Consider the following 21832-nt stretch of genomic DNA (forward strand, 5'->3'; position numbering starts at 1 on the left):
TAAAAGTTTAAATTATTAAAAAGTGAATGAAAGTGAATGTATTTTGTTTGCTGAATTATTTTAGATTATTGCATTGACTGAAATCCAGGTACCTATACTCTAGAGGTGTGGATTTAGCAATTGACAGTAAATGACTAAGGACACACACAAAAAAAATCCCCATCCATTATACATCAGCCTGCAGAGTTTGTACTGCAAACTTTATCTTGGGTTTGAGTCATGCTGGGAAGTTCAAGTGCTGATTGAAGTTTAGTGAACGATGTTCAGTGCGATGGATTGTGCAACATGCATCAGTGTGCAACATAATTTTCATAAGGTACAGAAATTAACGGACGTCAGTGGCTGAACATCAGAAAGCTTGGATGGTATTATGGCTATTGCAGTTTAAATGGTAACAATACCACAGTGTAAAAATACTCCACGACAAGTAAAAGTCTTGAAAAACATCACAGACAAAAAGTCTTATGAATTAAATTTTAACAGCTTAGTGAGCTAATATGTTAACAGATATATCTTAAAGACTGCAATACACGTGAAAGTTCTGAAAAAGGCAAGAAAGTTCACCTGAGGAAAACTGAAGAGGAAACTCCATTTGCTTTTGAAGTCCATGATACGGTAAAAAGCTCCAGAAAAAGCCTGGTGAACCCTGAGGTGTGACTGTTTTGTTAAACCTTTGTAACTCAAAAATATATGAAATATGGTACCTGCTGTAAATGCGTAAATGTATAAAGACCACATTTTCATATTATCTGTGTCAGCGTTTGCATCTGTGTGTGGTGAAATGACTGAGGACAGTAGTCAGTGTGCATCTCATTTATTTTCACCCATTCACACATTCCATCAAACAGCCACAGCTACCTCAGAGCCAGAGCAGCGTACCATTACCCCTTAAATTAGAATACATAAATAAAAGCTGTTTGCATATAAACAGTTGCTGATGTACACATTCCAACTTGCTGAAGTACACGCTGATTTACAAAGACACTGACAATGTTTCGTTTCTTTTCTCAAAATCTATGTATGAATTGAGGCTCATTTTTCAGTTCACTGTCACAATGTCCTTCCCTGGAGACTGACGTCAAGGCTTTGCATAACCAAGCAGGAGTAAACCCTTGTAGGAAGCAAGGACAGTCCTTTTGTAGCTGTAAACTATTTACAATGTGAACGACAAGTTATTGGAACCAAACAAGATGATCAATATCAACAAAACAACTAAAAGCCGTTTTTTTTTTTTTTTTTAAACATTCATGTTCATGTGCCATTCCCCAAAAGAAGCTGATAGATACAAACAGAGCTGGTTCATAGTTTCATTCCACCTTAAAAGACTGCAAGTTTCCTTGATTTAACAATTAGCCCTTAGCCCTGCTCATCATGAAACAATCCTCTGACCAGTAAAGCAACACACACGGGCTGGTGGAAAATTACATCCTCATTTCTCAAACACACTTAGTCACATCTGGACACGCAGAGACACACAGACACACACTATTGTTACCACCCCCATTTGATCTCCAAACTAACCGACCTCTCTTGCCTTTGGGCCTGTGGAGCGGCCCACGTTCTCCATCTAGAGGAGAAACGCTGAACTACATAGTGCTTTTGCTCCAAATTTCACATTTAAAAACTTCTCACCACCTCACGATTGTATTTTGCAGCTTTAAAAAGTTTTTCTGTTGCTGAGTAAAAAGCAACAAAGCACAAACACGCTTGTTCCATCTGCTCCGAGCTCAAGCACCATTTCATTACAGTTCAAATAAAACAACAAATGCAACAGAATTGAGACACTAAATCCAATTCATAAACTGTACAATGTTAAGAAGCCTTGAAGGTGCTGTAGTTTTTTTATATATATAATTCAGTAAACAAACACAACATAAGTTAAGGAATCCTCATGGTTTCATGTAAAACTCTCCCTCAGGTTGACCAGTGCTGTCCATCACAGGGAGAGGAGATGGGGGACAGATGGACGTTTTTGAGATGATGGCTTCCTCTTCTTAGCTGCACTGTCGCAGAGATCGACAGATGAAGCTCGCTCAGGCTGATTTTGTCAAATGTCTTTAGCTGAGTGTTGATGAAACCGCAGCTGAGGGACCTGTGAGGGAACAACTCCCCATGGAGTCAGGTCTTACTCTTCATCGGCATTCTTCAACATGAGGATGGAGTTGTAAATCTTCAGGGCAGGTCCTAACTTGATTGACAGGATCTTGACTATGTCCGCTTGGGTAAGTAGCAGGAAGGCCTCCCCATCTATTTGCTAAAGAGAAGAAAAGATTCAGCCCCATATCACTGTTTTTTAGAGACTAATACAGAGTTGGATACGTTTAACTGGAAAACAAAGATTCTTCTAGCCGAAATCACTGATTCATATTAACCCATCTTCAAACCTTTTTGACAGTTACTCATTTATACATTCAGCACTTACAAGGCAGCATTATCATTCATGTGCAATATCATCTCTCTTTTAGCTCTGTTTTTGGTCTCTAACAACTCCTGAGGGAAATATCTGGCTCATTAGTGGCTAAATGCTCCACAGTGTTCACTGTCCCCTTTTAATAATAACAATAAAAGGTCTGATTCAATCCTGCACAAAGAAAATATTGCAAAAATATAAAACTTGAGAAAATACATGTGGTTGCTGTGCACACTGATGTTGCCTGGTAGAACTTTAAGATGACTTTATAATCATATGAAAACTTATTGACCTAATGAGAATGAATGGGGGGCATAACGACACTTTTGCATTTCTTGGGCTGTAGTGAGTTTTAATATATAACTTAAATCTTAAAAGTCATTATTCTGGGCTTGATGGGGAAATTTGAATGGACTTTATATTGTGTATCTACAAATATTTTTGACATGAATCATTTGGAAGCATTAAAACTGTGGGTGAATAGAGTGTCTTTAAGTCACATTTTTTAGAGATGCCTTCAGAATATGAAAATGTATGCAAATTCCAAGAAAAACGCAGGGGAACTGCAATAAATTACGCACAGAAAACATTGTGTGTAGACACTTCAGGCCTTTTTTAGTTTGCTTTATGTCAGACAGAGGACCAAATACAGATGGCGGCAGCACACACTGAATTGATTAAACCATTGCTATGTATATTGCTGCCACTTGGATTTCTCTGCTTATGAATCCATTTTCAAGTTCTAGCACCCATGCACTAAATTTAAAAAACCTTAAGCCTCACACACACAAAAATATTTTCTCTCTGACTTTACCTTCAATGATAAAAAAGGGTGATATTTTTTGACAAATAACATAAGACAGAATTCGTGAGGCAGGAGGCAAATCAGAGCCAGTTCTTTCATGATTTAGAGAATTACCTCTTTCATGTTGAAACATACAAACTCACAGTCATTTCTATAAAAAAAACAGGGCTGAAGTATCAGAAAATTAATACCGGTTGAACACTAGATAGCTAGACATTATTGCACAAATTTCAAGAAGTGCTTGAAGTGATCAGTAGAGTATTCAATCAGACTACTGACAAATGATCCAAGTACTGACTCAGAAAAACAAAATGATCTTTAACACTTAATTTCTTGTAAAATACAGGTACCAGTTTAACACCCAAAACAAGCAATCTGAAGACATCATCCTGGGCTCTGGGAAACTGCAAATCTTTGACATTATATAGAATAAACAAGTAATTAAGATTTTGAAAAAAATAGTCTTGAAAGTAAGATTTCTAAAGAAACTACATGGTTGGCTGCTGATCTAATCTTAAGACAAGATCTCACTAGATCTCGAGTTTGTCAGTAGATTGAAATCCTGGTTAGTTATCAAGTGCTCACCTCTGTTTTAAATGTAGCAGCATGTTCTTTACATCCAGGGAGTCCTTTGACAAAACTGGCCACCTGATGAACAAAAAGAACAACATCCAATGAATAGCTCCAAAAAGGCTGCCAAATATAATGTTTATCTACGAATCAAAGTTGCTCACAAGCCTTTATTGAATCTCAGTTGTTAACCTAACAGGCAGAAGGAGAGCACCATGGCTGCAGTTTTTCGAAACAACTAGATGCCTTCATGTTGGGTAAGTGAATGAGGAGAGTGTCTGCTTTTCATGTGTCGACATAGTGTGAGCGAGTAAGCATGTCTGACCTCCTCAGCGCTCCAAGTGGCCACTCTCTTGGCAGTCAGCCCCAGGACCTCGGGCAGCAGCTGGCAGTGCTTGTCCCAGCAGAGAGCCACCCGGTGGGGGGGAGAGGCAGAGATGCCGGGAGAGAACACAGACTCGTGGAGGGCTTGCTGGAGAGAGATGGCATCTGGAGAGGCTGAGGAGAGGGAGGAGGAGGAGGAGAGACAGCAGTCAGTGGGGTTGAGGTGGTGATTTACATGTTTTATCTCATCCCAGTTTACACATATTCACACGCACCTTTACTGTCACCACTTTCCTCTTTAACATAGTGCATTTTCAGGTATTTAGGAACTGGAGCAGTCCTGAAAAAGACATCAACATACAAATTAGAGGTTACTCAATAACACACGGCAGCATCCTCTGTACTGAACTTCAGCAACACTTTCTTGTGATGGTCTCAAAACTGCTACCGTTTAGGCCTTGTTCCATTGTGGCTCTGCTCACTGGCTCCACTCGGTGGCTCAGGCTGGTTGTTGCGCCCTAAACGCTCAGCTTCCACTGTGGCTGGTTTCCTAGCAACACAGATAACCCGCTCTCAGGTACTGACCACTGGATAGAGTTGCATGCAAAACATTGATAGGAGTCCTCCTGGGAGTGTTAGTGGCTGTTTGTGTGTTCATGCTGTTTTTGTTAAGTGTCAGCCTTGTTCATGTTCAGCAGCGAACCTGTTCTGGGAGTCTTCAGCTCCTTCAGGATGCTCGGGCGTTGAGGAGGTCTGTGTCGTAGTGATGGTGTGAGGATCAGGACGTCGCCCACGAGGATGAGGTCCGCTGAGGGTGAGAGGTCGTTCTCCACTAAGGCGGTCAGGCAGCAAGCCCTCCTTGTTCAGATTCATCTCAGAGTAAGGACAGCTCACCTGACTGCACACATCAAGACACAAACTTTCTGAACCTTGAAATGAACCTTTCATAGACAAACATTAATTTCATTACTGTGAATGAGACAGTTAAACAGGTTTCAACAACTAGGAAGGAAAAGCAGCTAAAAAAACAGCTTTAAGACTCAAAACTCCCACCCACACACACACACACACACACACACACACACACACACACACAAGCAAACCCATTTACACTACTTGCAGCCCACACAAGTACAAATGACATTTAAGAACACACTGAAACTGAAACTCTATCTTCTACTCCTGTACTTATTGTATGTGTACAGAGTCCTCAGACCACTGATAAAATATGAAGACATGAAACTGAGAGCAGAGCATGAGTGATAGGAAATGAAATGTAGAGAATTTGGATCATTTTCAAAAAATGTAGAATTTAAATTACAGTTTATTAATGAATTCTATTTAAATGTAGGACTGCAGCATTAATGGTGCAAGAGGTAACAGTGGTTGAGTTCACTGAGACAAAAACGTATATATTATACAGTCACTGAGAAAAGGGGGGTGGAAAATATATATACCATACCAAATGAAAACGGCGAAGTAATATGAGACAGAGTAAGAAATGAAAAGGAGACTGCGAAAGCACAAAACTGAGTATGTGGCACTGACGTGTAGTGGGTCCCATAGCGAGGTCCTCTGATGTGGCCAACCCCGTTGCATCCTGGAGTAGGACATCCTTGTCCTGGGGCAGTCAATAAATCACTGGAGCCTGAAATATACACACACACAAGGGATTGTTAATAAAACTATGCAAACAACTGCAAGACCATTTCCATTTTGAATTCATTATAGATTCCTCCCACCACCACATCCAGAAGTTAAATGAAGGCAGAGACAAACTCTGCTGACTCATCTGTTGAAATTACATTTTGGATCCCTCTTCTAAGAAACCTCAACTGACCTCACTGAATATCAGACAGGACAGATGGGTTTCTCACCGTTAGGGTACTGTAGTGGGTGTCCAGTTTTCTGACACCACCCTACAGGGTGCAGATCGGGGCAGTCCGTCTCCACCCAGTAGTCATACTCTGAACTCCAGCCATCAAAATGGATCTACATGAGAAAAAAGTGGAAAACAGCAAATAAGACAAAAGCTGAGATTAAGAGATGAGTCGAAGAACATCTTAATGAGGAGACGTGTCATACCTTCAGTCGGTGGTCCTCTGTGTCTGATATAGTTGCAACACGGATGAGCATGGGGTTCCTCTTATCAACAGCTTCCACTTTCATCCCAATCTGAAACCCATGTGGGGGTCGCTGAAAACAAATAATAAAAATCACATGGCTTTATACAGACTACTGCAGTACATACAGTACTTTAAATCTTTGTGTACTGGTATACGTGTGTGTGTGTATGTGTGTGTGTGTGTGTGTGTGTGTGTGTGTGTTAATCATACTGGTTTGAAAGCCCGAGCAGGAGCTGCCTGTGTTCCTGTCTCTTCCAGGTATTTCTCCCATGAGAAACTCTTGGGTTGCTTATATTCTAAAGAGATGAAATAAAAGACCCATTACATCCATCAATCAGTGAAGACAGTCCACATTATCAGACACTATTATGGTATCATCACTTAAAAAGTAGAAACAATCTGGGCATCCACAGGAAGTGACAGTTGCATGCATTTCACCTGTACTGTAAAATTAGCTTGAATATATTTACTTAAAGAGTTTTCTGTCATTTCTTTCTTACAGCAGTAACAACATTTGACAAATACCAGAAAAGTGTAGAATACTTTCTATAGAAAAATGCATCTATGGCACAAGTTAGAAGAATCAGCTTTATCAGTAAAATCAAATTTTAGTTAGCAAATATTTCTGATAATGTAATATTAGTGGCATTAGTCGGACCTTACAGTATATTAAAGTAGTTTATACTGACCCACATGTGTCTTGGTCTGTGTCTTACCAGCTGGAGTGGTCAGAGTTAGCTCAGCCTCTTCACAGTACCCCACAGGATGGATATATGGACTGCTGGCATCACACCTTCACACCACACAATACGCAGGTGAACACACAAATGGATTATGTATGTAATTGTGTATCTGTCCTAACTTTCCCAAGGTTTTGTTCAAATTCCAAACCTTATCGCATGTATTTCCAGTATTTTTTCAGACTCACTACACTACATCAGCATCAGCATCACCACGTAGACGTTTTACTACAAATTATTTCACTTGATTTCTAGTGACAGTAGACCTCCAAGTGGACTGGGGTATATCTTTGGATCACCCTGTTCTTTCAGTCTTACACCAGGCTCTCACCAGTAATCATATGTGTCATCCCAGTTGTCAAAATGAATGAGCAGGCGGTTGTCGACAACAGCAGCGATGGTTGCTACACAGATCAATGAAGGGTTCTTCCTATCAACTGCCTCCAATTTCATCCCTGCTCTGAATCCAGATGGAGTCACAGACTGAAAGAAATACATTAAAATACATATTTAACCTGTGTATACAGACTGCATATGAAGTCCCCGAATTAAATAACCATCAAATGGCAGAGAGAGTGTGGTTTTGTGGTTAATACTCACTGTGTTTAAGCTCTTGAAAAGGTGTTTTGGGGCCAGTTGACCTCTACAGTTCTTCACATACATGCTCCAGTTAAACTCTCCATCCTTACAACCTACAAGACAAACTTTGTCGTGAAAGTTGCCATTAATATTTAAAAAAAGGTTTCATAGCCAATTTTTTTATTAATTTGAAAAATCATGAATACAAAAGGTTTGGCCAGCATTTTGTGGCTACCTTTAGGCAACAATAACTTGTGTCCATTCTTCTCACACCAGCCAGCTGGTTTCAGATCCCACGAGTCAGCGTTGGCCCAGAAATCATAGCATTCTGGATAACCATCAAAGTGAAGCCTTAGCCTGTAACCTTGGATCTGATAGGAAGAGAGACACCGGGCACATATTTAGGACAAATAATAAGAGTAAGATATTCTTAATTATAAACAGCAATAAAGACATACACAGTTTTCATAAACACCCATTAACACACGTACCTCTGCAACAGTGAGCACACAGAACAGAGATGGGTGACACGGGTCCAGTCCCTCCAGCTTCATCCCCACCTTAAAACTGTTCCTGCTTTGAGGAAATGACTGGTGCTGGGAGACCAATGTACATAACAACACAGTTCAGTTTAACTCACACTAAATAAACAAAACAAAAAAAACATCTGGTTACACTAAACAACATTAAGGTGGCAGGTGTATATATAGAGAATTATACCTCTTTAAATAGTTTAACAGGAGCAGCGATGGCCCTCTCCTCTTCAAGGTAAGCAGGCCAGCTCCATGCTCGCTTCTTATTGAGAGGGGCAGCCACTGAGAATAGGTTAAAAAACATTATGCAAACACTATATACCTCTTCACCCGTGGCATTAGAGTGCAACAGATAATTAGGAATGGGAAAAAACTATATATAACCATAACTATACGTAAATAACAATATATTTCAGGTACATGTCAAATTGCACATAATATTAATATGTGCAACCTAACCCGGTGTATGTCATCTCTCATTCATTCTACTGTCACACTTAGATGTGCAGGGTTAAATTAGAATTAAGACATTTTAAATGCCAATTAGAAAATAAGACTAATGTTTATCTATGCTACAATATTAGAAAACAAAAGCTACTGGTGATACATCAGAGGACAGCCTTCACTAACGGTTTAATTTCTCACCAGAACAGTAAACAATAAATTGCAACATTGTTTTTAAATGTGTCCAAGAACCTTTAAGGCCTTGAACGCAGATAACAATGTCAGACATTTGCAGATTTTCATAGGAAGTAGAGACTCAGAGGCAAGAAAACAACTCTCTCTCTTCCTTCCCCTTACAGTGGCAGCAGTCTAACATACCCAGTTTTGCAATTTTGGCACCTCTCCTGCCTTTGGTAGTCTTGGCCTTTTCCTACAAAAGATGAATTACAGAAATATGTCAATAATCAGCACCACCAACTTAAAAGATGAATGATAAGAATGGAAAGATTATACTTTGTTTACAGAACGGTTCTTAAGACTGTCAGTAGCTCTGGGAAAGAACAACAGTGGTGACAAATCCTGAGATTATCCTCCTCCTTACCTCAGGTTCCTCTTGGTTGTCCTCCTCTTCATCACCAGAATCCATGTAGATCTTCCTCTTTTTGCGCACACGTTTACCAAGCCTCTCTCCTTCAACTGCCTGACTCTCCCGCGCTTCCCCTGGAGATGATCTTTAAAAAAGGAAGCCTTCGCTCATGACAAAATAACAAACCACAATAATTTGAAGGACAATTTAGAAGCATTAAAGAATATAAAGCCTGTGATTTTACCTGCCACTGGAGGGCTGTGCACAAATGGAGCTACAGAATTTACCCTGAAAGAGGGCATCCCGGGGAACACGGCCACCACAGGCCCGACACCTTGACAGCTCCCCATTTGGGCCCATGTCAGCACTAGAGCCAACTTCAACACTGGGACCAACCTCCACACTGGGGCCCTCCTCTAAAGACAGGAGCACAGGACCAGGAGCTAGAGGACAGAGAAGAGGAAATAAAGGGGATGAAACAGAGGCTGTTCACTGTACAAAACATGGGTATAAAAAATAATCACTGAAAGTCTTTATAAAACCAGTGTTGTAAGGGTTAAACACGTGCTGTCATACCTTTAACTTGAGACGACCCTGGCTGACTCTGATTGGCTGGGGCTTTGGCTATGCTGGACTGTGATTGGCCCTCTGGAGGAGGGGTGGGAGTGTGAGAGGGAGCTGGGTCCAAGGTCTCACGGTTAGGCTCTGCCTCCTGCCCTTTCACCTCTAGGTCTGTGACAATCTCAAGGGTCCCAAACTCTGTCATACGGAACTGAAAGACACAAAGGAAAAAACAGATAAAATCATCAGGTTTCCTCCGAGGAAATTGCTGAGCCGAGATGGTAAGCCACCATGATCCAGATGACAGCCTAAGCAACAGTCGCACTCCTTAACATTGGCATTTTTTTCTCTTTCCCCCCTCAAGGTTTACGTTTTATTTTTTTAAATTGAGTTAATCACATAAGATGATTACAGACATGGTCTTTATTTCAAGCAAAGTGGCTCACCTCTACTATGAAACACTGCAGGTGACCCTCTCTTACAAATCTGAGTGTAATCAGAGATATATTAACATGTAGATAGTGAAGAATGAGCTTGGACAAGAACACAAACTAATCCCTCGTACCCTGATGTCACTGCCCGGCAGTGTGGCAATACCATCCTTCCAGTCCAGAGCACCCATCATGTCGAACTCCGCTCCCTGGGAGGGGCCATCACTGGGTGGAGTGTCAGTCATTCCCACTCCTCTAATATCCCCAACCTGCAAAAACATAACAGTCAAGACGCCGTTATCACCTATATTGACACAAAGGCTTTGCAAATCTTCAAAAGATATAACACAGGTGAAATAACTCCACAGCTTTTACTTTAATTATGATACAGTCTTTGTCTATTGCGTTGACCGGGTGTGATTATCACAGCGAAGCAGACCCCCCCCCCCCCCCCCCCCCCCCCAACCCAACCCCTGCCTGGTGTTTTACCTACGATGTGCTCCCAACTACAAATGCAGTTTCCTCCTGCACTTGTAAACAGCATCGCGCAGCATCACCGCCAGGTGGCGACTGTGCGCTGGCTTGCAGCATACACCATGCACTTCGATTTCAGACAAAACAGTCAATAATAATATTGTTTTGCTGGTCAACTAACCGGGAAATACGTGCACAAACGGCCTCATTAGGGTGAATCTTCATCAAGATCATTGACAAACATGAGGAAAGATGTCTCAACTTTAAGTTAACCACACAAGTTCATCTTTTCCTTGTTTTAACAGTATCTCTTAAAACCGGCTGTTTGCCTGGCCATGAACAAGTGAGGGGGTCATTTCTTTATCAATTTTAAGGAGAACACTGTTTTCTGCACTGACTGGCCAAACTTAAAAACGTTTTAATCCGACTGAAATTACGATATAACGTTTTAGTGTTGACGTATGATCAACAATGAATTAAGGTGGTATTTTCTGTTTGCACGGTGGTCATAACCACGTGAAAAGTAAACAAAAGCCCGAGCTAATGGATCTTGATTAAGTCTGACTTTGCACCTCATACCTCAGTTTTATTCTGGCCATAAATAAAGTGTATGTAAGAGCGCCCATGATTAGCATTCGTCTTATACAAAATGGCGGAGCATAGGAAGAGGCCACCAACACGTTTAAACTATGTAAATTACTCAAGTTACCAATTAAAACAAATCATGCAAAGAAGCTACGCGTCGAACAAAACCAAATGCGTGCTGTGTAATTTCCTGACTTGGTGTTTTCCTTCACTCTGGTTATTTTCTTCACTTTCCCCTTGTCACGGAATGTCAGCCCAGGTTGCTAGCTAGCGCTGACATGAAGCTAACAGTCAGCTAGCACCACTCCGTCCAGCTGAACGGAGGATAGCTACACGGCTAGCCGTAGCATTGTGACTGGATGCAGCCAGCTAAGGACAATCTGTAATAAATAAGTTTCCCGGTTAATAACAATAGAAAAATGCATTTTGCCAAACGCTAGCGTTTCGCAGAACATGGCACACACTGGCAATAACACGACGCTCCTGTTACGAGCTTCAACATTGTTGCTTGATTAATTTCTTCAATAGAAACTTGAAAAAAAACGATTTATTCTCGCCGTTTTAAATCAGAGTAGAAATAATGAGAACTAACCCCAATTGACAAAACGAAGGTCGGTTTTTCAAATTTCGCCACTGTTAAGTGCAATAAATGAGTATTAGCTCCCGTATTGTTTAAAAATGTGGAACTCACCTCGTTTCTGTTTTAACTCTTATTTAGAGCTGGATAGAAGAGGGATGCGCATGCGTGCAAGATGCGCTGCCTGACAACTTTGGGTCTCGGAAAAGTTCAGTACACTATCGGTGGTCAATACCAGGCCTGTGTGCACTCATAACACGCCCAAAACTCAGTTCACTGCCGATATAACCAATACTACCATCGGAGTGGGGCTCATGTTTCACCCTTTGGCCGTTACAGCCTCAGAAGTGCCCCCCCCCCAGAAGAAGAAGAAGAAGAAGAAGAAGTAGGAGTGTGTATCAGTGGAGCGCAGGAACCGCAGTGTCTCCTGAACGTCCAGGAGCGGCCGCCTCATCTGTGGCTGAACCAGCTGCCCCCCCCCCCCCGGTTTACGACCCCGTACGATCGTTGAACGGACACTTTATATACACAACCATCAGAGAACAGGCGATGTTCAGCGATAAGTGTAGGATTAAATACTCAGGCCTGGAAAATCACCCGAAGTGACATTTTAAACCAAAACCACCGAACACGTCGCCACACGGGAGTCTGGACCGGTCCGGACCTCTCACCACAATTACAGTTGTGTGGGCTAATGTGTAGGGAAAAAAAAAAAAAAAAAAAAGCAACGTTAAATGAAGTCGGCTAGAACAATCACGCACGTTTAGTTTATTCTGATCTAATGAAACCGAAACACAACGTCGAAGATGCTTAAATGCGACATCACGGTTTTATTTTGGCCGCAGTTCATCAGACGAGATGCCGCTGCGCCGTGGCACCACCTCTTATGGCACTTCAAGGCTACTTCATGTATGGTTCATGGTTTTAATGTGACACCTGATCCATTTAAAGTCAATCGCCGAATCACTCTAGGCTACTTGTTCCTTTTCTGGTTGATTTCAAGTAATTTCTCGGGTCCATATACTGAGTGTTCAACCAAATTATCTCCAGCTAACCTGCAGTGTTCAATCCCTCCCACATAGGGCGGCTATGGTTTCTCCGGCAATAACACGCTACATATCTAACCGATTTCTCCCTAATTTTCCTGAGAATAAATAGCGCCTGAAGCACAGCGTTGCTGCAGCATCCGCGGCCATGTGATCGGTCGCCGGCTAACAGGTTTATGTTGAGGAAAGTCTTTATTTCAGTCAACAAAGGCCCCCCGTGTACGGGGTGAAATGAGTTCAGACTCGGCTCGGGAAGCGGCGGCGCTGGTTCGTGTCCTGCCTTCGTCGCTAGATGGCAGGAGAAGTCCAGTTTCTGAGGGATTAACCGGGTCGTCCATCCTGCTGCAGCCTGGATTAATTTTTTTTGTGGTGTTAACATCGAGTGCGGACCATGAGATGGCATTCAAAGGCAAAGCGGTCGATTCGAAGGTAAGAGGACGAGGTAATGTGTCGGGATTTGACCCGCGTCTCAGCGGAGGTCTCAGTCTGTCAGCGGGTCGGGACCGACTGTGGGGAAATCATGTGCGATTAAATAACCAAGAGGGCATGACAGGCTAGTGTTATGTCTGAGAGCTGTTTTTAATAATATAAAGATACATAATATGCCGTGTCTTGCAATCCAGACGGCATGCAGCAGGTCAGGTTTAGCAGCAGATAAGAGCCCCCCCCCCTGCAGCCTGGTAGCCTATAATATGTAGGACTGCACACAGCTCCAGGTTAGTGTTTGGTAATTGTTGAAAATATCTGGTGTTGTCCACTAGATAGATTAGATACTGTATTGTGAAATAATGACCTCTTCTTCTCATCCCACAGACCGTGCTCTTCAACCTGCTGCTGTGCCTGCTCGTGTTTTACTCTCTCTTCTACATGATAGGGAGCGTGTGCTTCGGTGCCTTCAGGTGTGAATCCCTCACACGCATGCGCACAGGCACACTATACAGGCAGCTGTACTTTTCAAAGCATCCTCACCCCTCACTTCATAGTTTACCAACACTTTTTATACAAACTGTATGGTGAGAATATAAGGCATTGTTAGAGAGATTAAATAACAGCATACAAAGTAGTGAAATGAGCAGTAACACTTATTTTACAGGTCATATTATTTCCCAGTAATTTAATTGGAATTACCAGGATGCATTTATGTAATTTCTTAGGAATCATAGGAGATTATAGACAATATTCTGTGGCATTTATTTCAGGGTTTAACAAATTGTGTTGAGTTTATGAAGACGACTACAGTAAAATCTTAATGACTGATTTTAACAATATCTGGGACACACAAGCAGTTCAGTGGAATTAATTAATTGGAAGTATATCAGTTAATCATTGTGCCTGTTCTTCTTATAATTATGAACAGATAACATAGTTATTCCGGGAACCCTCAGATAAATTTGTGGAGGTGTCAGTTCCTTTCGAAGAAATTACAGGAAGTTGTGGGACCTGTACAATCCAGTGGTACCAAATAAGCTACAGCTATAGCTAGTTACACTATCGCTAAGTAACTATCTGACCGTATACAACAGTGTTTCACTCATGTAATCAATTTTCTGTGTCAAGTACTTACTAATTGATACTTCTAGTACAGTTTGTTGATAATACTTACGTACTTTTACTTAAGTACCACTTTTTACTTGTAATGGATTATTTTAACAGTGTAATGTTGCAACTTTTACTCAAGTAAATGATAATGTATACTTTCTCCACCACTGATTCACACATATAGGTCTGGCAGAACTCAACGTAAGCCTCTTCAGTCAACTAATAGAGTTCCAAAGAGGCCTACATTTCTGTGACCAAATTTCAAGCGCATCAATCAAAATAACTGCTGAGTCTAACCTAATAAATAAATAAACTTTCTCAGAATTTATGATGTGCACCAGATTCTGCATTGACACACACAAATTGAAACTATTTAAGGCAAGAAACTTAATGTGATGATGAGCATAACCCTCAGGGGCCCTGATTTCTCCAGGTTCATTCTATGTCAGAAATTCATTAACTGCAATTTTGTTTTCCAAATTCTGGAAAATGTATCCCCAAAACACAGTATGAATGGAAATGATAATGTTTTTTTACATGTGTCCTGCATCTTTCCCTCACTGCGATGCTCTTTGTAGGGGGTTCTTCTGTCATAATAAACTTTTATAAACTTAATTTATTGTTGTCCTCACATAGTGAATATTCTTAAATAAAACTGTTAAAAAAAATAACACATACAAACCAGGGAAGCAAGTGGGGTTTTTTTGTTTTGCTCTTGTGATTTTTTTTTTTTTTTTCCCTTGATCTACTGGCAAAATATAAGGTCATGTGTAGCCTGTGGTTTGTATTTAATGGGTATTTAAAGATAATGAGATTCATACACAGTGCAGCAGACACAGGGGCTAATAGGAGCCCAACATCTTATTTTTGCTCCGGGGCCCCACTACCAGGTTAATCTGACCATGGGAGCAGCTTTGCAGCACTGTTTGACTTGACCTGAAGACAGCTCTGGTGTTTACAACGGAGGGAGATTTCGTTATCTCTTTCATGAGTGTTTGCATTACTTTGTCCACATCCTGTGGCCTATATATTGAGACTCCCTTTACCTGAAGCCAAGTAGATAATACAGAAGCTGAGAGACATTTACACTAAACACTTGTTGTATTTTCATTACATTGCTGGCCTGCACCAATTAGTCATTTCTCCTCATTTAGGTTGGATCACTTTGACGGACTGATTCCATTTGACTTTAAGACCGAACCTGCTGAGTCCAACTCCAAATACTTGGGTGAGCACACTAAATGCAGCCAACATGATGAATAATTAGTGTGAACTTTGACTGTACAGGTAATATATTGTCTTGCTGTGTTGGTCAGTGAACCTCCTGTCCTTGGAGCTCACCTACTTTTGCAGTGGCCTTTTGTTTGCTGCAGTGGTAAGGAGGCGGGTGTGGGACTACGCCCTCACCGTCACACTTCTCCATGTAATGATCACCAGCCTTGGTGAGCAGAAATCTAGCAATGTATCCACCCAGATTGCTCACACATATTACTCCATGTGTTGTGAAACTGTATGTTTTGTTTCGGTGTTGCAGTGATGTTGGAGTTTCCCATGGTGTGGCAGTGGTGGCTGGCGTTAGGTAAAACAAACATGACTGGCACTTTACCTTTAGGTTATATCTAACTTTGTGAGCTCAGTTCTCTTTAATGCTCTACCTTTTTGCTGTTCCATAGGTAGCGGCTTGTTTCTGATGATCTGCAATGGTCAGCTGATAGCTTATTTCACCTGCCAAAGTGACCAGAGCTACGCCTCCTTCAGCATCTACTGACACACAGAAAAGTAACTGTGAATAAACTGTTTCAGAAACAGTCTTGTGAAGTGGGGTAGAAAAGATCAGGCCAGATGCGCTCTTCTTTGAGACACCCATTAGATTCTCCACAGTGATGGGCTTTTTCTGTTTCTGTCACTAAAAAAAGACTCTTCACCATCACACACAAAGTCAGAGCTGGGTCCAATTTGCGTTTGAGGGTTGTCAACAGACTGCCATCTGATTCTTTCATGTAAATACAGGGGTTGGACAATGAAACTGAAACACCTGCCAATGTAGTGTTGGAGATTTCATGGCTAAATTTGACCAGCCTGGTGGCCAATCTTCATTGATTGCACATTGCACCAGTAAGAGCAGAGTGTGAAGGTTCAATTAGCAGAGTAATAGCACAGTTTTGCTCAAAATATTGCAATGCACACAACATTATGGGTGACATATCAGAGTTCAAAAGAGGACATATTGTTGGTGCATGTCTTGCTGGCGCATCTGTGACCAAGACGGCAAGTCTTTGTGATGTATCAAAAGCCACGGTATCCAGGGTAATGTCAGCATACCACCAAGAAGGACGAACCACATCCAACAGGAGTAACTGTGGACGCAAGAGGAAGCTGTCTGAAAGGGATGTCCGGGTGCTAACCCAGATTGTATCCAAAAAACATAAAACCACAGCTGCCCAACTCACTGCAGAATTAAATGTGCACCTCAACTCTCTTGTTTCCACCAAAACTGTCCATCGGGAGCTCCACAGGGTCAATATACACGGCCGGGCTGCTATGGCCAAACCTTTGGTCACTCGTGCCAATGCCAAACGTCGGTTTCAATGGTGCCAGCAGCGCAAATCTTGGGCTGTGGACAATATGAAACATGTATTGTTCTCTGATGAGTCCACCTTTACTGTCTTTCCCACATCCGGGAGAGTTACGGTGTGGAGAAGCCCCAAAGAAGCATACCACCCAGACTGTTGCATGCCCAGAGTGAAGCATGGGGTGGATCAGTGATGTTTGGGCTGCAATATCATGGCATTCCCTTGGCCCAATACTTGTGCTAGATGGGCACGTCACTGCCAAGGACTCCCGAACCATTCTGGAGGACCATGTGCACCCAATGGTTCAAACATTGTATCCTGAAGGCGGTGCCGTGTATCAGGATGATAATGCACCAATACACACAGCAAGACTGGTGACAGAGTGGTTTGATGAACATGAAAGTGAAGTTGAACATCTCCCATGGCCTGCACAGTCACCAGATCTAAATATTATTGAGCCACCTTGGGGTGTTTTGGAGGAGCAAGTCAGGAAATGTTTTCCTCCACCAGCATCACGTAGTGACCTGGCCACTATTCTGCAAGAAGAATGGCTCAAAATCCCTCTGGCCACTGTGCAGGACTTGTATCTGTCATTCCCGAATTGATGCTGTATTGGCCGCAAAAGGAGGCCCTACACCATACCGATGAATTATTGTGGTCTAAAACCAGGCGTTTCAGTTTCATTGTCCAACCCCTGTACTACAATGAGACATTCTCTGTATTTCTCTTGTGATGCACAATGCCTCTGTTACTATGCAGGATTTCAAGGCAGCCTGTACCTTTGTAAGCTGTGAATGTAATAGATGAATGGGAATGTTGCAATACATGTTTACGGTATATTTTAAAGATATAAACCTTAAGTGTTAAACAATAAAACTGCTTTGAATTAAGTGTTTATTGTTTCATCCCCTTACACATTAAGGTTGCAAGGACTTGTGAAATAGTGACCAGCCTATTTCACATTATGAACTGATACCAATACTTAAAATAACAGTAATATAAATATACATACATATAATTTAGTGTAACCAATGAAACAGCATTAGATTGTAGCATTAGAGTAAGATTTCTTTGCTTTAGTGTTTAAAAATAGACTTTGATTTAATAATTTATGACATAAAAAATAAATATTTGAACAAACATGCTGCCAGAGGATTTGGTGTGGTTATGAAACCAGTTGTGCTGTCATGTACTCCGCTGGGTTCATGAAGGAGAATCCTGGGAAGGCTTCACTGACTCCGCCCATCTGACACCGCTCATTCACGGAGGCAGGGACAGGTTGCAGTGTGAACACGGGGTCGATGTGGCTGATATCACAGGGACCAGTCTGGAGCAGGGAGAGGAATAAACACACACTCAGGTATAATGTGCATTCATTAAAAACAATAGTGCTCTCCACTCGTTTCCAAATCACTCATACCACTTTTGGGATGAATGGGGGTGTCACTCTCCTGGCCAGGAGGTCATCCCAGTTGATGGAGGCAAAGAAGGGATGTTCCTGCAGCTCCACCTGCAAACACATCTAAATTAAATCTTCTGTGGTTATTGTGTTTGTGTTCATTACAGTTTGTCTCTCTGTTTTATGTGTACACTTACAAAGTCACAGCTTCCCCCTAAGCGTTTGGAGACATCCCTCTCCAGCAAGCCCTCTAACAGTGAGTGTGCAGCCTGAGACACCCCACCATTTAGCTGCAGGGGAGCATGGAGTATATTCTTAAACATGTCTGCTTTGATGCGACTGTAAAATGGAGGCTGGGAGGGAGAACAGAGAGATGGAGTAAGGTGAAGTTCCTAAGGGAGGTGAGATGATGAAGATGAAAAAGATTATTTCACGATTACTTACCAGTCCATGGAGCATCTCAAAAAGCACAGCGCCGAGCCCCCACCAGTCCACTGCTGGACTATATGGGTGGCCTTGTAGCACCTCTGGAGCAAGGTACTCAGGGGTCCCACAGAATGTATGCATAACCTCACCTATGGCCACACCTTCTTTACAAAGCCCAAAGTCAGTCAGCATCACATGACCCCCACTGTCCAGCAGGATGTTCTCTGGTTTGAGGTCTCTGGCAGAGAAACATGGGAAAAAAAGAGTGGTATTAGTCTATGTGTTCCTAGAAAAATCTATATTGCAGTAACCGATCTTGCTGTTTTTATTTCAGTTTCCTCTTGTTTCGCATGTGCTTTTTCTTTACTCTTTATTTTTTAATATGACATTGGTGGCTGGTGGTATTTTTGTGAAAACATTTTCTATGCAGTGCTCTCAAAGTGACATTTCAGTGGGATTTCCCGGCATGGATAAATTAAACATGCAGAACGTGTTTAAATCAAACATGAGCAAAGAAAGTGAGCAAGCAGAGAGCCACAGAAAACTTGGAGGAGTGTCTCTGCAGCAGCTTATCTATATTCATGTATATGTGAGTGTATGCACCTGTAAACAATGTCAAGAGAGTGGAGGTATCCCAGCGCCATAGCCATCTCTGCAGCGTAGAAAGCAGATCTGGGTTCAGGAAATGACCCCTCTCTCTGAAGGTGGTAGAAAAGCTAAGGACAAACAGATGAGTGGTTAAATACACAGATTTTTTTATAAATGACAATGACATTCAACACAACAGCAGAACCATGGAGAGAGTGGTTACACCCAGTTGACCCCAGTTTTGGTGACTGCTGGTTTCAAAATTACTTGTAACATCTTTAAAATTAAATTTTAAATTGTATATGTAGTCTCAATAAATATGTATCTAATGATGTTGTTTTTATTCTCGAGATTTATACAGTCTACTCAAAGTAACATTCTGTTTGAATTTTCATTAACCATCCCACAGTTGACAGAGAGAAGTCATTTTCATACACGTACCTCCCCACCATTAACATAATCAAGGACGAAGTAGAGTGTATTTGGTGTCTGGAAAGAGAAGTGGAGTCCCACCAGGAATGGGTGTTGCAGTCCCTTCAGCAGGACGCTCCTCTCAACCATCACATGCCTCTGCTGCAGAGACACAGATACAGTGAGTAGGTACACAGACAGACAGACAGTCAGACAGTCAGACAGACAGACAGACAGACAGATATTATTACCTCTTTCCTCTTGACAATCATCTCTTTCTGCAGCACTTTGACAGCATAGTAGCCTCCTTGTTTTCTATGTCTTGCGAGTAGCACCTGCAAAAGTTTGAAATATGATATTTAATGTACCCATTGGCCAAACATTTTTCTTCCAAACTCTGAAAAAAATACACCAAAACTTACAAGGATAGAAAACTCCTACCTTTCCAAAACTTCCTCTACCAATAACTTTGAGGTAGTCAAAGTCTGATGGCTTCATCCTGATTAAAACAGGCAATAGGAAACACTCAGATATAAGAGGCTGCAAAAGCAAAAAATAACTTGAAAGTTCTGTCCTTGTGATTTTTACATAACTATCTGACTACTTAGTGCAGTGGTTACCAAGCCAGGGTTTAGATAAAGTTTGGGGGGGGGGGGTCATAAGGTGATTAACGTTTTGCTGATTTTTGCTTTTTTGGTGAACTATTAGAAAAGGTTTTAAAAAGGTTGTAAGAATAAAGTAAAACAATTTGAAATTGAGACCATAACTCGTGATGATGGATCACAAGCCCAAAAGGTTAAGGGATCACTTAGGGAGCCTTCTCATGGACTGTTTAACCACCTGCCTTCAAAAGCAATTCATTAACTTTTAGTAGAGAAAAATTATAGACAGACTGCTATGGTAATGTGAAGCAAAACAGCTTTTCCTCTGTCACAAAACATTTCTGGTCATCAGCAGGAAAAATAACTTACTGAGAGGTTTCTGTGTTCACTGAGTTCTGAGGAAAGAAAAGACACAGAGGGACAAGGACAGTCAGGAGATCAGATTTAGTTTCATCTCCTGTCAACACTCAGCACAGTCTTCTCTCAAAATCTCCTTTCTGTACTCACCACAGCGCTTTTCTTGTCTTTCTCTTTCCTCAGTTTGCTCTGCCGCCGCAGGAGTTTCTGGGTGTCCAAGCTTCAATTGAGAGGTCAAAAACAGGATATGTTACTTTGAATGTCTTTTTTTTTTTTGAAACTGAACACAAAGTAAGTAAGTAAGTTTTACACATGATTTTTTGCCTAACTTACTGTTGGCAGAGTTGCTGACTGGAAACAAGTTTGTGTAAGAGGTCACTGAAGCCCACTTTCCTCCCCTTGAGCAGAGCTGTGAGACAGACAGAGGGTTAGTAGTTCAACAGCTGTATGTCCTGAGTAGGTCAGCCTTATGACTTGGACATACTTTAATGAAGTTATGAAACTAGTAGAACACAGGTTTGGGTAATGTTTTAATTTAAAAATATATATATTATAGTATATATTATATTATAGTAATATATATATTAGAGTAATCCTTGATAAATCACTTAAAAATATTATTTTACACTCTTCTTGTCCCTTGAAGCAAGGTTTTTGTAAGGTAACTTTCCTGTATCTGTCTATGCTGTATGATTTGCTAGCTAACAGTTAACGGTTTGCCCAACGTAAAAAAAAAAACCAACAAAAAAAAAAAAACGCCGGTTAGTTGAACCTTACCTGAGAAAAACGACACAAGCCCTCTCATTTTGGAATAGGTCATCGGCCGGTCTTGAGTCACAGTCATCTGGATGAGGGGTGACTGTCTAACTGAGACGTTTTGTGGAGATTTAAAAGAGGAGACGCTGGTTACCAGTGAAGATGGACCGTCCTGCGGCAGAGCCGTCCTGCTGTCCCCCACTGCCAGAGTCCTGCTGCTCGGTTAAAGACCGTTGACGTAAAACACACGCAGAGTGCGTGTAGCGTTTACGTATCCTCGGAGAAGTTATAATCGTGGTTTGTGCGCTCATAGCCGACCATAAGTGCCCACTGTCCCAGATGCTGACATGGAAAATTTAAGGATGTCACCCCACATAGCCACAAGCCATT

General features: G+C 41.6%; 3 protein-coding genes across 6 annotated transcripts; 1 reads left to right on the plus strand and 2 right to left on the minus strand.

Moving 5' to 3' along the window:
- Positions 1-798: 798 nt before the first annotated feature.
- Positions 799-16008, minus strand: l3mbtl1b (L3MBTL histone methyl-lysine binding protein 1b). 4 transcript variants are annotated; one of them, XM_071469144.1, is made up of 22 exons: positions 15986-16008; positions 10244-10378; positions 9694-9889; positions 9362-9560; positions 9133-9262; positions 8910-8961; positions 8275-8369; positions 8046-8150; positions 7790-7925; positions 7576-7667; positions 7307-7458; positions 6925-7028; positions 6446-6531; positions 6195-6305; positions 5987-6101; positions 5658-5757; positions 4813-5007; positions 4558-4659; positions 4385-4449; positions 4111-4283; positions 3801-3863; positions 799-2254 (listed from the first exon to the last, which is right to left on the minus strand). In XM_071469144.1, the coding sequence occupies exons 2-22, from the start codon at positions 10352-10354 to the stop codon at positions 2126-2128; spliced, it is 2511 nt and encodes an 836-aa protein (XP_071325245.1). In that variant the 5' UTR covers positions 10355-10378; positions 15986-16008; the 3' UTR covers positions 799-2125. The 4 variants fall into 4 exon arrangements, with proteins under 4 accessions (XP_071325245.1, XP_071325246.1, XP_071325243.1 ...); XM_071469145.1 differs by lacking the exon at positions 15986-16008 and adding an exon at positions 11860-12000 and having other exon boundaries at positions 6952-7028; XM_071469142.1 differs by lacking the exon at positions 15986-16008 and adding an exon at positions 11860-12000.
- Positions 12221-17793, plus strand: LOC139612969 (putative transmembrane protein 244). The gene is made up of 6 exons (XM_071469178.1): positions 12221-13220; positions 13605-13690; positions 15485-15558; positions 15647-15772; positions 15865-15909; positions 16004-17793. The coding sequence occupies exons 1-6, from the start codon at positions 13023-13025 to the stop codon at positions 16096-16098; spliced, it is 624 nt and encodes a 207-aa protein (XP_071325279.1). The 5' UTR covers positions 12221-13022; the 3' UTR covers positions 16099-17793.
- On the minus strand, positions 17781-21761 carry sgk2b (serum/glucocorticoid regulated kinase 2b). The gene is made up of 12 exons (XM_071469162.1): positions 21464-21761; positions 21020-21095; positions 20837-20906; positions 20699-20724; positions 20169-20226; positions 19979-20062; positions 19758-19889; positions 19332-19444; positions 18747-18966; positions 18500-18655; positions 18324-18413; positions 17781-18230 (listed from the first exon to the last, which is right to left on the minus strand). The coding sequence occupies exons 1-12, from the start codon at positions 21528-21530 to the stop codon at positions 18069-18071; spliced, it is 1254 nt and encodes a 417-aa protein (XP_071325263.1). The 5' UTR covers positions 21531-21761; the 3' UTR covers positions 17781-18068.
- Positions 21762-21832: the final 71 nt, after the last annotated feature.

Source organism: Trachinotus anak, unplaced genomic scaffold, assembly GCF_046630095.1.
Source record: "Trachinotus anak isolate AG129_WGS33_773 ecotype Australia unplaced genomic scaffold, CSIRO_AGI_Tana_v1 ptg000032l, whole genome shotgun sequence".
NCBI classification, from domain to species: Eukaryota; Metazoa; Chordata; class Actinopteri; order Carangiformes; family Carangidae; genus Trachinotus; species Trachinotus anak.